Source organism: Dermacentor variabilis, chromosome 8 (genome assembly GCF_050947875.1).
Source record: "Dermacentor variabilis isolate Ectoservices chromosome 8, ASM5094787v1, whole genome shotgun sequence".
Classification (NCBI taxonomy): Eukaryota; Metazoa; Arthropoda; class Arachnida; order Ixodida; family Ixodidae; genus Dermacentor; species Dermacentor variabilis.
In genome coordinates, this window is record NC_134575.1 from 70,470,895 (window position 1) to 70,484,204 (window position 13,310).

The 13,310-nt window shown below is 44.4% G+C and overlaps 1 protein-coding gene across 1 annotated transcript in view; it reads left to right on the plus strand.

The window, feature by feature from the left end:
* Window positions 1–13,310, plus strand: part of LOC142591435 (uncharacterized) — a 246,894-nt gene that overhangs the window by 63,865 nt on the left and 169,719 nt on the right. Inside the window, exon 5 of the mRNA XM_075703762.1 lies at window positions 220–349. Within this exon, the coding sequence (XP_075559877.1) occupies window positions 220–241 (22 nt within the window). The 3' untranslated portion in view covers window positions 242–349. The remainder of the gene's footprint in view (window positions 1–219; window positions 350–13,310) is intronic.

Consider the following 13,310-nt stretch of genomic DNA (forward strand, 5'->3'; position numbering starts at 1 on the left):
GTCGTTACAAATTTGTGATAGGTGATAACTTCGTGATAGTATGAATGGCTCTTGGTACGGTAATATCAGTTTATTGAAAGCGCCTAAATCGGCTTAACATGCCTGGGCATCTTAGTAAGATTGTGCTAAAAATTCTTTTTGAGGTATAATTGAAACTCAGTAAAATCAACGAATAGCATGTGTGCACAATGGCAGACTTACCGTTGGGGTACCTTACAGGGCATTCATCATCTCTTTCTAATGGGACAGCAACCTTGCCTGCGGCAGGATGTGCCACGATTGCAATGCATGCTGCGAATATCAACCCAGCTACAGGAACCTCCATGGTACTCTGACACTTGACTGCCTGGTAGGTATGAAAAGATAAATTACATTTATTATTCTGGTATTGCTTTTATAGTAAAGTACTCAACTGCCCTCAATCCTATTTTTGTAACACATATGCTATATTGGTCAACAGCACAACGACCGTTGATTTCGTTTTATTTAATTGTCAATCCGGTGTTCTTGGCAAAACCATAAAAAAGATAGCAATCTTAGCTGAGCTTGTGTTTCGGAAATTGAATTTGATGTGAAATTGTCCCTAAAAGCAAATTTATCACAGAGGTAAGCGTGCGACTGACTTGAAGTGGTGAACCCAGATGCGATTCAATGCTAGGCACCTGCATCACTTGCCGCCGTAGCAGTATTTGTTCTCTTTATTGGCATTTATTAGGTAGCATTGTTTGTGAACCTCAACTTTTTCGCGCATGTTTGCCTGTTTCTACCAAACGGTTTTCACGCCCACTTGAGTCCCTGTGTAAACAATGGTTTAAAGGTGAGTATACGGCACTGTATATAGGAGCAGGGTTTGAAACAATGGTTCAGACTAGCTCAGTTGAGTCACCGAGTATGTGGCACTGTGTACGTCCTATTCTTCAACTAACTTATTTAGCACCAACCTTCGTCATTGACTCATTGAGTGTGTGCCCCTGGCTATGTGCCGCCCCTTAGTGACAATGAAATCGTTTCAAGTTTCTGTGGTGCTGAGCCGAGTCACACCGATGTGATACATATGCAGACATTGCTATCGTTATATTTTCAAACACGCTCTACACGTAGGACTTGCATAGCGCCACTAGATGGCGCAGCGTGTTCAAGGAAGTTCAAGAGAGGAGCTCAGCTGCAGTTGATGCTGCATATGGTGCTGCATATGATGCTGCACATGCTGAATGTGGTGTCTCGCTACATTGCTTTATTGCTTATCACACTAATTTCGACAGTCATCTTCACATAGCCTCGGCCTAAATATTTTCCGTGTAATTGCGTAACTCTGTGCCAATATTACTATGCCATTTCAGTCTCATTGTATTTGCACTTGAAAATCCAATACAATTTCATAATGCCTGCCTAGCTAAATCGTCGCTTGGCGTGGGGAACTTTGTAAAGACCGCTACTCAAAAGCTTTATTGCTCAGCTTACTGGATTGAAGAACGGTGTTCCATAGCGAAAATCGGTGAACTATATACTCACCGAGGAAAAAATCGTACAATCAACTCAAAATTTAAGAAACAAGAAATCTCGTGGGAAATTCGTGTACAGTACGATATTCACTGTTACATACCGTTGCTTTCGTAGAAACAAAAATTTAATAATGTACTCCAGATTTCTCGGAAATAAAAATCGAAATCAGTAACACTTGTTATAGAGTGGCGAGTTTATGTGCGTTTTCAACGGTTCCTTTCTCATTATGTGTTCGGAAATATAGATAAACAGATATCATCGTAGTGGTCAGAGTATCCGCGTTATGGCCTGGCTTACAGCAGGCTAAATGTACACCGTACAAGATGCATCATAAGACTAAGCAAGCAAACGAAAGTCATTATTTGGTGATGAATTCCACAAGACGACTACGTTTTCTTTTACATTTCGCAGGCGTTCTCAACCTTATGCTTCAGGGGCATGTAGCTGTGTCGGTAACGAATTTATGAAAATAGGAGCGACTGCATACGTTTTGTATAAATGAAATATAGATGACATGCCCACTGAATACAACTTATTGCGTTCACCACGCAGTACTGAATCTTAAAAATATCGCCAACCGCCACTTCGTGTTCAGGTGCTTCTGTACACCATTAACATCATATAATTTTAAGTTCGGTACCATAGACAACAGTTTCGGAGAGGCAGAGGATTCTGTACTGTCGCGCAAGATTTCCAATTTTTCGTTATCTATAATATCTAAGCAATGCAACCAAAAGGAAGTTCTCCAGATGTACGCGGTGCGCCTTATGAACGCGTTCTAGAATGTGTCGAGATCGTCGACGTGCCATCCAAATTTGATTTCAAAGCTGAAAGAGCAGCAGCGGCCAATTGAAGCAGCTGCGTTGATGGCGATGGGAATCTGGTCACATGATTGTTTGCATTTATCTGAGCAAGCGTGGCAAAATTTCTGCAAGTCAACTCCAGGAACAATCAGCGGGGAGATTGGTGGACTCCGTCGCAGTCAACGAATGCGCGTGAGGCGTGTGTGGGACCAGGGCCAAGTTTATTCGGCCAGTGTACAGTGGCGATTGTAGCAAGAATGGACGTGTTAGTTTAGTGGTATTGAAACAATCATTTGTGCGCGGGCTTATTTCCAATTTGAAAGGTTTGTTTAGTAAATGGATTTGTACACGTCAATCGCTGCAACTTCTGCATTGTGAGGGGTTCCATAACGGAGCAAAGAAGCCAAGGCGCTTCAAACATGAGAACAACCGCTCCGAACATCTTCACATAAGCTTCTAGCGGATAGCAGTACCATTTCAGTAATTTATTTGCATTGTCGAGTACCGCAGGATTGTGCGTGAGCAGCGACATTTGTTCCACCTCAGATGAGGTCGTGACAAAATAATAAAAGGAGAATGCAGCGAAAGAGCCAATTACACTATCAAAATCTGACGCTCTCAATAGAATCACTTACGCTTACTGAAGGAACTCCTCTACTGAGAGTGTGAAGCGGTGTTCTGAGTTGATTCTGTTCAAGCTTCTAGACAGGCTCTAGAGCTGTTTAGGAGCGCAGCTAAATACAGTGATGAATCTTGTACGTCAGCACAAAAAGTGTACGGATATGCTGCGTCTGGCTAGCTTTTCAATTTTTGCACTTTTCTGTGTGATAGTTGTATGGAACGCAACGAGGTGCTCGGGTAGAAAAGCAAAAATTGCTTGCAGAAAGCCCGACAACTCAGCCTGAGCTGTAGCTTGCTCCGCCCTGTTATTCTAAACTAGGAATGAGGAACATCGGGTTAACTGACTCTTGAATGATCACCACCCAATATGGAGGCACATGTGGTCCATAGTACATTAATAAATTTGTTTTAGGATAGGACATGTTAACCTCCTTGTGGACGGTAAACTTCCATCGACAGTGTGTTAGGAGCTGGATGTCAGTGGGCAAAGCTGTAACCAATGTCAAATAATGCAACACAGAAGGAAAGGAATATGCAGATCCAAACCATGAAGTGCAGGGGGGAGGCGGAATCTATGTTGCTCGAAGCGTCCATGAAGCGTTTAATTAAACGCTTTAAATTGAAACATTTCGACCCATAGTCTTTTGCCTTAAGGAAACTGGCGCATTCCTGCGATTTCACTCAGCCGTAGTAGGCAATGTGAGAAGTCTTATATATCGACCTACATTTCCTTACTTATTCTTAGTTATTTAAAAGTACCGGCCACTTCCCAGACGATCTCTCGTTTTGGTTTTATAACATTCTACCGAAATAATGTCTTGCCCGACACGTCTCATTTATAACATTCTAGTTTTATGTGGTAGATACTATATCCGACAAACCAGTAGGTGCAGTAACATTTCCTTGCATGAGCATGGGAATTCTCTGGGGGCTGCTGGAGGGTCGAACTTGGCTATTCATTGCCATAGTTGCTTGGGCTCCTCTCCTCTGTTATCAAGGACTGAGAATGTCTTCAGAAGAAATGGTCACTAGTAAATAGATATTGTGGAGGCAGTGGCAATGTGACGCTTTAAGGATGGTGATTGCGTTAGCTCAACGTCAGCTGCTGTTCCTCGGAAAGAACTTGTGTTTCTTTTCATGCGATACACACATGCTCGGTGTTTTTGTAGCTTTCAGGGTCAAGCTGAGTATGTTCACCGCACCCTTCTTGAAGTTGGCTCTATGGTTTTATTGAATTTTTCATTCCTTTTTCGAGTGCGCACGGGAGTCTGATTTATATAAGCTCGGCGTTCGTTTCATTAAATCATGAGTTGTCAGTACCGCTTCATGTTGTCCCTCTCTTGGTCTCGTGTGTTCCTTGCGGTAACATCACAAATCACGAATCACCAGCTGGCGTACAGCCGTATTCCGCTATGTTAGCGCCACTGGTGTCGGTCGGCACATAGGTCCACCTCATGGACCGGGTAGGAGAGTCCGCAATTCTAGAAAATGAGATCTGCGGCTCAAGCCCGTCGGCTTTTATACATGCCACTTCGAAGGTACCAGGACATGGTAGTCGTAGTCCGACCACCAAAAAACGACACGGGGTGGACAAAGAGTGCCTCCTCCCAGTGAGGCCTGCATTCGCCGACCAGCGCTGGTAGCAACCAGCACGACACAAAGGTTGAGCAAGCTTCAATGACGGTGGCGAAGCGCATGCATTTGGTTAAGAAGCCAACAGCCTCGCAAAAGATCGACTGGCGAGGCTAACCATCTGGCCAGTCGAACAGTGGCCCATCTACCCGGCTGTCATGCGGTTTTGCCATTGCAGTTCAAAGCAGCATTGCAGACAGATAAATGGGCGGTAATTGGAATTCAGAGCCGCTGCTGTCACCATTTCATCCCCCAAAACTATCACCATCTGCTCAATTTATGTACCACTAAACAAGCAGTTCCCTGTAAAAAATCTGCAGCTAATGGTTGAACAGCTACCTGAGCCCCTTTTAATAGCAGGTGGTTTTCACGCCCGCAACACACTATGATGGAGTAAAAGAAGTAGCAGGCCTGCGAGGCACAAGCAGCACAGTCACATCGTAAGCTGGAGCAGTGGCTCGACAGGAGGTCCATTTTGGTACTACGAATTGCCGGGTCTTTGCGGCAAAACCTCTTTGCTTCTTTTTTCTGTAGAACGTTCTCAACTATCCGTCCGGCGTCGACGTTGAGCTACGGCTTGAGCTGCTCCCTGAGCAGCGGCCTGCTGAGCCCGATGGGTCCTGGTTGCAGTCGCGCGCATAGCTCTGCGATTCGCTTCTTCAGCCGTGGTACGTACCTTGCGAGGATGGGATATAACCTGTTGCGGAGAGCAAACACAGACATCTAGGCCTAGTGGAGTACATGTCACATCCCTTGACCCATGGCATGGTCAGTGTGGTGGAAGGGGTGCCCCCATTGAATTCTAATTCCAATCGGGGACTGAGAACATGCCAAAATTCTACTCCTTTCAATACCTCAGGATGAAAAACTTAGCCCATTCCCAGTCCTGTATTTCCTCAGCCTAGGAAAGGCATCTTGGTAGTTTTATCGCGTTACCGATGAACGCACCATACGCTCATTAGAACGACAGAAAGCTGAGCTAGTTGCTAGGGATTCATAATACAAAAAAGGGGTACGGCGTGCAGACATGGACACAAGAGAAGAGAAGTGGGCAACACGAACGCCGACTATCAACTGAAAGAAGCATTGAGGCGAAAAGAGAAGAAGACACAAAAATGATCTGTGCATGCTCTAAAAAGATAGCACCACGTGTCAATCGCGTACACGGGCCCGTCTACGTGAGAGACAACTGTTAAGACAACTGATCTCTTCCTTATGTAAGATAATCAATGGCTGACTTACGCACGCACTTCCACCATTATTGATATGCCTTGCCTCGACCATGACATGCGTATCTTCATTCTTATGCCTGTACAATATCGCGCATTCATCTAACTGCGCGCCTGAGTTATACACCCAATATGTTTCCTATAATAAATATTTCTAGCGGTGTTGAAAATGTATTGAACAAATCATGGCATTCATCTTCACCTGGTTGCCATGAAATTACACCAATGTTTTTGAAAGCCACAAATGCGTATTCATCAATTACATTAACCAAGCTATTTCAGCAATCATTAGACACGGGTTCTCTCCCAGTTGAATGAAAGATAGGGAAGGTGACTCCACTTTTCTAGCCTGGTAGCAATCACCATTAAATGTCCGGTCTAATTCCCTACCGAGAATTCCTTGCAATATATTTGAGCATATTTTGTTTTAAAACCTTGCTAGCTTTCTCAACTCAAATTCATTTTTTTCACCATCACAACATGGTTTTCGCAAATCGTATTCTTGTGAAACCCAACTTTACTCACAAACTTGATGCCATCCTTGGTTGTTATTGTCTAAATCACTGCATTTTTCTAGACTTTCCTAATGTATTTGACAAGGTATGCCATAAACAGCTTCTCTATAAAATGCACCAGCTTAACGTAGACTCTGAGGTGCTCTTTGGCCAGAAAGCTCTCTTACTAACCGTTCCCAGTTTATGTCTGCAAATAACATTTATTCAGAGCATACTGCTGTTTGATCTGGGGTTCCTCAAGGAAAGGTAGTAGGCCATTTGCTCTTTCTTATGTACATTGATGACTTACCTTCCTGTGTTTCATCGTACACTAACTTAGCCGTGATTGCGTTGTCAATCGAGAAATAACCTGCACTGATGATACTAAGAACCTTCGATCTGACCTTGACGCTATTAAAAAATTGTGCAACATATGGTTGATGGAACTTGACAAAAGAAAATGCAAACACATACGCATATCTAGACCATGATCTGCTTCGTCCATTTATCACAACGCCAATACCTCTTTGGAGACTGTGTTCTCGTATAGATACCTTGGAATTCACATTACATCAAACCTCTCTTAGGCAGACCACATTTCGTATAGAATGAACAACGCTTATCCAATTTTGGTATACCTCCGTCGTAGCTTCACAAAAGTAACCGTATCTTTAAAATTAGTAATCTACAAAACACTAATTCGCCCGAAACTATTATATGCCGTCTCCATCCGGAATTCAAGCTATGGAAACCTAATTCGTTCACTAGAAATGCTTCAAAATAACATTACACGATTATATATTTCTAACTACCACACAACAGCTAGCACATCTTCCATGAAATCCAGTCTTCACCTTTCACCCCTGGCATCCCGTTGTATGTTGTTTCGTTTGAGCCTTTTTTCATGTCATATTGCATCATTATCATCTCCGGAATGAGCTCATGTCACCTTATCGGTGAGTTTTATTCCACTTAGCTCACACACGAATAGTTCGAATTCCTTTCTGAAAATCTGATGCTTTATTCATTCATTCTTACTACGGACAGCAGAAGGTGGGAGTCACCTTCCATCGAATATAACCTCCATTACACACACATATATATATATATATATATATATATATATATATATATATATATATATATATATATGAAAAAGAACACTCGTATTTATATATATTCCATGGACAAGAAAGAAGACTGACCTGCCTACCTTGGCCTAGAAGCAAGCAGCTCCCGATTGTTTGCACACTTTCTATTTTGACCCACTCCACATATATCTGGATGGTTCTTGCACTTGGACCAGCTCCACCGACGCAGCGTTTATATATTGTACTATCACTATCAATAAGCATCCGATACATCTCTCACGTGAAAATATCTACAGGTTCGGAGCTTGTTGTCCTACGAGGTGCCGTTTATTATATTGACAACCAACCGGCTAATCGGTGGGCAATATTCTACGACTCGATGGAGACCGCACAATGTCTTCTGTCAGCTCTTCGTCGCGGGTCCTGTGCAAAACTCTTGTCGGAGACGAGAGAAAAGAATCGTCATATGATCGTGGAAGGAGACGACGTCGTGTTTCAGTGGTGTCCCGGCCATTGCGGTATCTCCGACAACGACCTCGCTGGCGAAGCTGCTGGGAAAGCCCACAGAGGGGAAACCCCTGTTTCTGTTCTTTTATCGCGAACTGACGCAACCCAACATTTAAGCAGGCTAGCGGAGCGTATGACATTGGAGGTGTGGCACGCACCTGAATTCACCCAACATCGATTGCGTTCCCTCGATCCATCAATGAATATGTGGCTGTTACCAGAGCTTCCGCGTAATAAGGAAACAATGCAGTGCCGCGTACGTTTGGACGTCGCATTCACCAATGCATATACGTTTCTCATTGCAATGGCTGATAGCGCCGAGTGCAATGCCTGCGGTGTCGAGGAAACTACAGAACATCTGCTGTGCTACGGCCCATCTTTTGAAAATGAAAGACACGCCCTCTGCACTGTTCTTATTCAGGTAGATAGAAAACCAGTCACCTTGAACAAGATCTTGGGACCATGGTATCGCATATCACAGCTACAAAGAACCACAAAAGGGCTGCTGCAATATTTGAAAGCTACAGGATTGAGTCAGCGCCGGTTTTCCGAGTGACTCAATGATATCCTCAGTAGCCTTCCTGTTCTTCTTTTAATCTTTCCGTCCCCTTTTTCCTTTCCCCGGTGTAGGATTGCCAACCAGGCTCAGTCCTGTTTCACCTCCCTACCTTTCATTTATCATTTGCTCTCTCTCTCGCTCTCTCTCATATACATGACGCGCTTTGGTGTTGGGAATACGATGTGTCGCTACGTTGCTTTATTGCTAATCGCATTCATGTTGGCTGTCATCCCGAGATGACTTCTGCTGAAATATTTTTCAAGGTATTTGTCGAAACCTTTAATCATATTTCTTTAGCAAATCAGCCTCATTCTATATGTGCTGGAATTTCTGAATGTCTGCATAGTCAAAATGTCGCTTGGCGTTGTAAACTTGGTATAAATTTCTCAAACGCTTCACTGCTCAGCTATTCGAAGCGAAGTACGATGCTCAAGACCGAAAACTGGTTGACCAGACACTTACCGAAGACAAAAACCTACGATCAGTCCAAATTTTATTAAACAAGAGAAGTCGCTGAAAATTGTGTCTGAAAGTATATTTATCGGTAGATACCGAAAGTTATCGTAGAAACAAGAATAAAATAATGTACTCCAGGTATCTTCAAAATAAAAATTGAAAAGGCTAACCCTTTGTTATAGAGCACCGTCTCTTAAGTTTGTGTTCGAGTGCCTTTTTCTCCCCATGTGGTCTCAATATGCAGAAAGGCTGATATCACCGTAGTGGTCGGATTGTCTGCATTGAGTCCCGTCTTCTAGCATGCTTAAGGGAAGCTGCACCGCTGCACGCAAGCTGCACCCCATTCCTGAGCAAACAAACTAAAGGCATTATTTGGCTATAAGATCCATGCGACGAATTGATTATCTTTTAGTCTGGCAGACGTTTTCAAATTATTGCTTCAGAAACATGGAAGTATGTCGTTAACGGATACTTGAAACTGGGAGCGAATGCGTATGTTTGTCAAAATAACATAGGTATATACCTTGGCCTGTGACAAGCATGTATAGAATTCACCACATGGTACTGAAGCCTAAAACAAATCGCCAACCGTCACTTGGTGTTGAGGAGCTTCTCTATTTCAATAACATCCTACAATTTGAAATTATCAGACAACCCAGTTTCGCAGAGACATATGGTAGTCTACTGTCGCCCAAGGTCTCCTGTCTTTCGTTGCATATAATATTTAGCACATGCAAGCAGACACACATGGGGCGCTAGAACGTCAAACTATTCCAAGATGTTTTTATTCCAGTCTCCTGACGTCAAATTTGCGTAACCGCCGATGCAAGCATCGGGCGGTAACCAGCAGTGTTGTCTAAAAAACGAATCAATTGCTCCTCTCGTTCATAGGAGGTCACTTTTGTTTGCTTGAAAAACAAATAAGATTGCCTGCACTGAGCTACTTGTCTCATCTAATTGGTGCACAAGAGGCGAGGAACATGCTCAACTATACAGGCATTCGATGGGGCCGAGCCACAGCACTGAATCTAGATAACCGGATGAAGAGGGTGGTGCCGGCGTCTGCACTTGGTCCGTTTTCTTTAACATAGCTTGCGGTGTCTCGTCGACAATCGCCCTAAAAATGACGCTAAAACGGATCCTCAGCAAAGAAGAGTTGGCAGAACGAGGTCGTAAACATGACGAAAGTTCTCGAAAACGTTACACGGCCACGCAAAAAGGTTTATTGTACGCAAATAAACTGATGCTTTCCGACATGTGTGAGTACGCAGTGCCTGAGTGATCGACGGCAGCCATCCTTTATTCCTTTCGGAACGGGACAGCCTGCGGCTGTTCAGAAAAAAACTAGGCTTTGTTCAGCATATTAATGCATCTTTGACGCATACGCGTCACTTTGACTCGGTAAGTTCTTGCGGTTTTGTGACGTCGCGTGACAGGCATGTGAAGCGGGTGCAGTCCAAAAACGTTTGACCAATAGCCGAGGGCTAATGGCAAAAAACTTCGTCTCAGAAATGACAATTTTTGTTTTGTTCAGTCAAATTCTGCATAATGAGTGTGTACACGTCATATCAGATGGGTAGCTATCGCGGTTTTTGTGACGTTGCGTGACAAACAGGTGAAGGGGGTAGTCCAAAAATTTTTTTACTAATTGCGGTGGAGTGATTGCAGAATCGCATTAGAAAAGTTTGGAATAGTTTTACGTTATAGCGCCCTTGATCCAGATCTACATCGTGCACCTAATCAAATCGTTTTATAATTTGTCGGGATCGCCAACGTGCCGTCCACATTTGATATCAAAGCATATTATGCAGAAGCCGCCACCTGACGAAGCTGCGATTAATGCGATGGCAAACTGGTCACATGATGATTCGCACGTATCACAGCAAGCGTGGCAAAAGTTTTACGAATCAATACCTATAACAATCCGCGGGGCGATTGCTAGGCTCAGTCACGGAGAGTGTGTGCGCGAGAGGCGAGTGGTCTACCAGGTGGAAGGTTAATCGGCCAGTGGATAGTTACAATTGCAACAAGGGTGGACAAGTCGGTTCAGTGGTATTGAATCTGTTGTTCGTGCGCGCAGTTCTTTCTGGTTTTTGAGGTTCGTTGAGGAAACAATATTTGCTGACGTGAATCACTGCAGCTTCCTCCTGGTGAGGGATACCATGTACCCAGCAAAGAAGCCAAGGCGCTTCAAACGTCACGACAACAAGCGCTCCGAACATATCCTCAAACGCTACTTACGGATAGTACCTTTTCAGCCATTTACTTGCATTGTCAAGTACAGCGGGATCATGCGGGAGCAGCGATGTTTGTTCGAACTCAGACGAGGTAAGGACACATTAACAAATATAGAATCCGGAAAAAGCGCTAATCAAGCTATCAAAATATAACGTCCTCAAAAGAGTCTCCTACTTACGGCTTCAGCAGAAACCCGTCCCCTGAGTGTGTGAAGCTGTGTTCCCAGTTGATTCTGTTCAGGCTTATATACGTGCTCTAAACTATTTAACAACGCAGCTAAATACAGTCATCAATCTTATACGTCAGAACATGTGTAGGCATATAGTGCATCTGACAAGCATTTCAAATTTCGCACATTTCAGTGCGATACGTCTCTGGAATGCAATGACGTCCTCGGTAGGAAGAAAGAAAAAAATATTTGCATAGAGCCTGTGAAGCCTGCAAGAACTATGGCTTGCTCAGCTCTAATATTCTGCACTAGGAAATAGGGACATCGTATGCACATCTGGAGGCACTGGTGGCGCATGGTACATTAATTTTTTTTTTTTAGATAAGACATAAACCTGCTTGGGAATGGTGGACGTCTTTTGACAGTGTGTTAGTAGGTGGATGTGAGTGTGCAACAGTGTAAGTTAAATCAAAGAATGCAACAGGAGAAAAGGAATGGGCAGATCCTACGCACATGTTTGAATCTATGGAAAGCGAAGCGTGTATGGAGCGTCAGATCAAATGCTAAAAATTTAAGCATTTCAGTTCTTCGTCCTTGGCCTAAAGCAAACTGGCGTGCTTATCTGCTTTAATTCACCCATAGTACAACAACTTACAAATCTTATATACATACCTACATTGCCTCATTTATTCTTATGTATTTTAGATGTACTGGAAACATCTTGGTCGATCGCCCGCATCGCTTATGTGCCATTCACATACCGACACTTTTTATTCGTCTGTTGTGGCCACGCGGCATCGTACGGAAATTACCAACGTTAGCGCATGGTTCTTGACCGATAGCTTTTTGCTCCTTTTTGAATAGCAGCAAATCATAATCATCATCAACACGCCGCAATCATATCGAAGCGCTCTTAGGTGCTCTATTTCTACCGCCCGCTTCTTCGCAAATCCTCTGTTTTGGATAGGTGCCGATAGCATCGAGATCATCATCATAATCTCATCAGGGCTGTCTACGTCTGAAGCCATCTGGTATATGAGACATGGAAGTTGGACCCTCCCGCGTGTAGCCGTACGGGGCTTAGCCATATCAGAGGAAAAGCTGATCTTGGTGGTTGAGCCGATGCTGAGTGCTTGAACCTTTATGGCCTCTTGGCAAACGCAACTCACCTCTTCGGCTTCCACTTCAAGCAGACAGCAGCTGTGTACTGACCCACCAGGGGCAAACCAGCAGTCAGCTTTTCCTTTCCCCTTCTCCAGTTTTAGTCTTCTTCTCTTCAAATGTTTACTGCCCTCTGTTTCCTTGTTTTTTCTTCCCATATCCTCGCGGCAAATCTTAACTTTGTGAGATTGGCATCATTTGGCCAGGACTATTAGGTTGCAGTTTATCGTAGCGCCTGCAACAGTGCTCACACCACCGAAATTCCGTCGTACACCGCCGCTGCTGCCAGCACGCCGGACCTTTGCCCAGCGTAGCATTCTAAGGACACCAACCTTTCACGCGCCCACGATCATTTTCCGCTTCCGCTTTGCTATCTGTGCGGACAAGCGCGACACATGTACCATCAGTGCCCATCTTGCGAAATGGAACTACGACGGCTCGCCATCAACTATCCGCGCCTGAAGCAAGGTGAAGGCCCTCGCGATATCACCGACTACTTCGTCTCCTCTCAGTGGAGCCCTAGAGAACCATCCCGTTCACCATCACGAGGCCGGTAACTGTTGCCACAGCACCGACCACTAGAGACCAGCTCCCGGCCCAGCCGGTAGCCGGTCTGGGAGCCCCTATCCATAAAGCTAAAAGCAGCAACTGACACAGGTGCGGTTGATCTTCGTGGAACTCACCAAGGTCCTCCGCCACCAAAGACGACGAAGACACTGCTCGACGGTATATCAACGAGACACCGCCATTCTGCACGAAGCCTAGAAGCGAAGCATACGCCGACAAAAGAAGCCCACAGGACGCGATGTTCCAGCCACAGGTCAACACGTCACAGCCGTGATGGGAC